Source organism: Octopus sinensis, linkage group LG1 (assembly GCF_006345805.1).
Source record: "Octopus sinensis linkage group LG1, ASM634580v1, whole genome shotgun sequence".
Taxonomy (NCBI): Eukaryota; Metazoa; Mollusca; class Cephalopoda; order Octopoda; family Octopodidae; genus Octopus; species Octopus sinensis.
The window spans coordinates 69,089,481-69,092,501 of NC_042997.1; the positions used below are offsets into that span (position 1 = coordinate 69,089,481).

The 3,021-nt window shown below is 36.3% G+C and overlaps 1 protein-coding gene across 1 annotated transcript; it reads right to left on the reverse strand.

The window, feature by feature from the left end:
• Nucleotides 1-781: 781 nt before the first annotated feature.
• On the reverse strand, nucleotides 782-1,219 carry LOC115211986. Its single transcript, XM_029780803.1, has one exon. It carries the CDS (start codon nucleotides 1,217-1,219, stop codon nucleotides 782-784), a length of 438 nt encoding a protein of 145 aa, XP_029636663.1.
• Between the last annotated feature and the right edge of the window lie 1,802 nt (nucleotides 1,220-3,021).

A 3,021-nucleotide genomic window follows, 5' to 3' on the forward strand; every position in this document is an offset into this window, starting at 1 on the left:
TCCAGTGTAAACACCTGTAGGATCTTTCGACGATTGTGCTTATTAAAGGCCCCATTGCAAAAGAGAACACATACAAACACCTTACTTAAATAGTGGCCAAAATATATGAGAAATCGCCAAAATTTGGCCACTGATCTAACAAAGTTGATGTGTATCAGATTTCTATACCGCATGGTGATACCATTCAACACCGGCCAGACAGAGCGACAGCTCAAAGATACTGGCAAGAAAAAGGCGACCTAGTTCCGTATAATTATCAGTGTCCAAATTATTCCTATTTCCTTCCTTTTTATCTTCTTTTCTTCTCTTCCTTTCCTTTGGCACTTGATTTGTTGGACTCTAACAACGATAAGGTTGTAACGGTCGTTCACAGTTTTTTCAATCGATCAATGGATCGAGTGATTAAATTGAACCATGACCTCACCCAAAATAATATCTGATGCCGCTGTAAGTCTATAATGCATGAATAAAAGTATAGAGCCCATTATATAAAGTATAAATCTCATATATTCAGGGTGTCCAAAAAGATTTGATATAATTTGAGATGTCCATATCGGAATGACTACATGTCTAAGAAAAATTAAACTTAATAGGGTTAATGTTGAACATAACAAGCTTTATCCTATAGATTTCCAACGAAAAATACAGTGAGATGGTAATTTTTTAATGTCCAAAATTTATCACGGTTCTCTGAGATGGTGTAGAACACATCCAATTTTGGTGAATCCTTTTCTTGTTCAACTATGTCCTATGAATTTTCTTCGCCACAAATGCGAACATTTTATTTGTTCACTTTGCCATTCGTATGGAGTATGGCTTCGTCGCTGAAAATAGGACGGTTTTCAAAGTTGTCATCTTCAAGTTTCTCTTGCATATCTTCACAGAATGTTTTACACTTTTGTTTGACATTTTTGTACATGATATTTTTGGTTTTTCCTTCTGGAGCATAGATGAATAAGTTGTCTCGATGGCCAACTCTGGAACTATCGACGTAGAACTGTCCATGTGAAAAGCATGACTTTCGAAAGTCCAATCCGACAACTTTCAGCGATTGAACTTGTGCTTTGTTGATTGTCATAGCGAAGCTGAGTTTGAGAGGGAACTGAAGTCTTCGCATACGATAGAAGTAGTGTGTTGAGGTTAGCAGAATTTCCAGAATAAAATCGGTATTGTTTTTGCCATGTCCCATGATGATTTGGGCTTGAATGACATGATCCATCATTTGTTTGACCACAAGACGATTTCCATTGCATAGTGTGGGTGCGTTTAGATTGCGTAGCAGAATGACAGGGCACCCGACTTTTAAGTGAAGTTCATGGGGAGGGAGTCCTGGGGGATGTTGGGAGCTGAGAAATTCTGTTGGAAAGCGTGTAACCTGATCGAGGTCATTGACAGTGTCAACTTATCTGTAACAACGTTCTTGGGAAGGTAGCTTACTGAGTAAGTCGTAGTTAAGAGTGGTGACAACTGCATTTGTAGGTGCAAGAACATCCCTTTGCTAACGTACAAATATCGGTAGTTTGCAGTGAATAGGCATTGTGAAGACTGTATAATTGTCCCAACTTTGTATGATTAAAAGCAGGAATATATATAATATGGATTAATTTTTGAAGGCATTTTAAAATCATTAAAAGTTGATTTAAATTGTATGGCCATCTCAAGGAAGTGCTAATGTGCAAATATCGACGGTTTGCAGTGAATGGGCATTGTAAAAACTGTAGTAGAAGACGAAGTGAAAGTAGCATAACTTCGTCGCCAAGCAACGATCGTTAGTATTTGTTATTTACCTATGAAATGTTGGTTTCGTCCCCTAGGGGCAGCATTACACAATAAGTGGAAAATTGGAAGAAATATACTTAAGTAATGTATATTCCCAGCGTGAACGAAATCATAGGGAAAATATTGATTTTAAGGGGGTCAAGAAAAAATGGCCTGTACATAACATATATACAGAGAAGGAGAGAGACAGAGAGAGGGGGTGTTCTGAACGTGGGCGTTACCGCACCCCAAGTGTTCGCAGTGCATGTCGGAGGAAGCGTTAGGCTTTAGGGCGCAGTGATAGTGTTGGTAAGTTAACATAATATATTAAATTACACCTACAATAGTAATTAGATTATACATGTTAATAATGGCTATCAAAATAACTACAAAACAATCAAAAAGGAAAAGTAATCCTTTTGATGATAAACTGCACTGTAATATATCTCCTGGTACATGAACAGGATGTTCCCCGAAATACGTGAATTCTCAGGTGTCCACTAATTGCACTATTAGTGGTTCATTTCGCCATTTAATTTAAATGTAACCACATAAGTAAAAACAAAAGTTTTTGTGGGGGAAAGTATGAATCTTCTTCACAGCTTGCCAAGTACCACGAATATAACTCCCAACATTGGTCGGGGTCATCTTTGCTGAGAGCATAAACTCTTGGAATGTAACATTTGCAATGTCAGCTCTGAAAAATACACAATGGATGCATGATTTTAAAATTTATATCTCACGACACGGCGGCGCACAGGGTATACCTAAATATTTTGGCATACATGGGTCGTACCTTTCTTGGTTTGTGAATCTTCCGAAACTTTTGAGCAGATCCAACTGCTTTCAATTAATCTGTAAATCGAGTGATAGTAAGTAGCATTGGTGGATCTATTAGAACTCCATCTTAAATTATCTCTACACTTCCGTGTATGTATGTATGTATGTATGTATGTATGTATGTATGTATGTATGTATGTATGTATGTATGTATGTATGTATGCATGTATGCATGCATATATATATATATATATATATATAGCATGAATGTACACATATTTCTACATACATATACATGACCCTGTACTATACACACATTTAGTCGTGAAAATTAGCCTTCAACAAGCATTGAATTATTTCATTTTCTTTGCATTTACAATTCAGATACTGAATTAAATTTATTTTTCGATTCATATATTTTTACACTTCTGAATGATTTGATATTTTGACGAGATCTATTTTCATACTATATCATGTGTGATT

Coding starts and splice junctions, on each gene's coding strand:
- LOC115211986 (XM_029780803.1), bottom strand. CDS start 1,219: ATGGATCATGTCATTCAAGCCCAAATCATCATGGGACATGGCAAAAAC.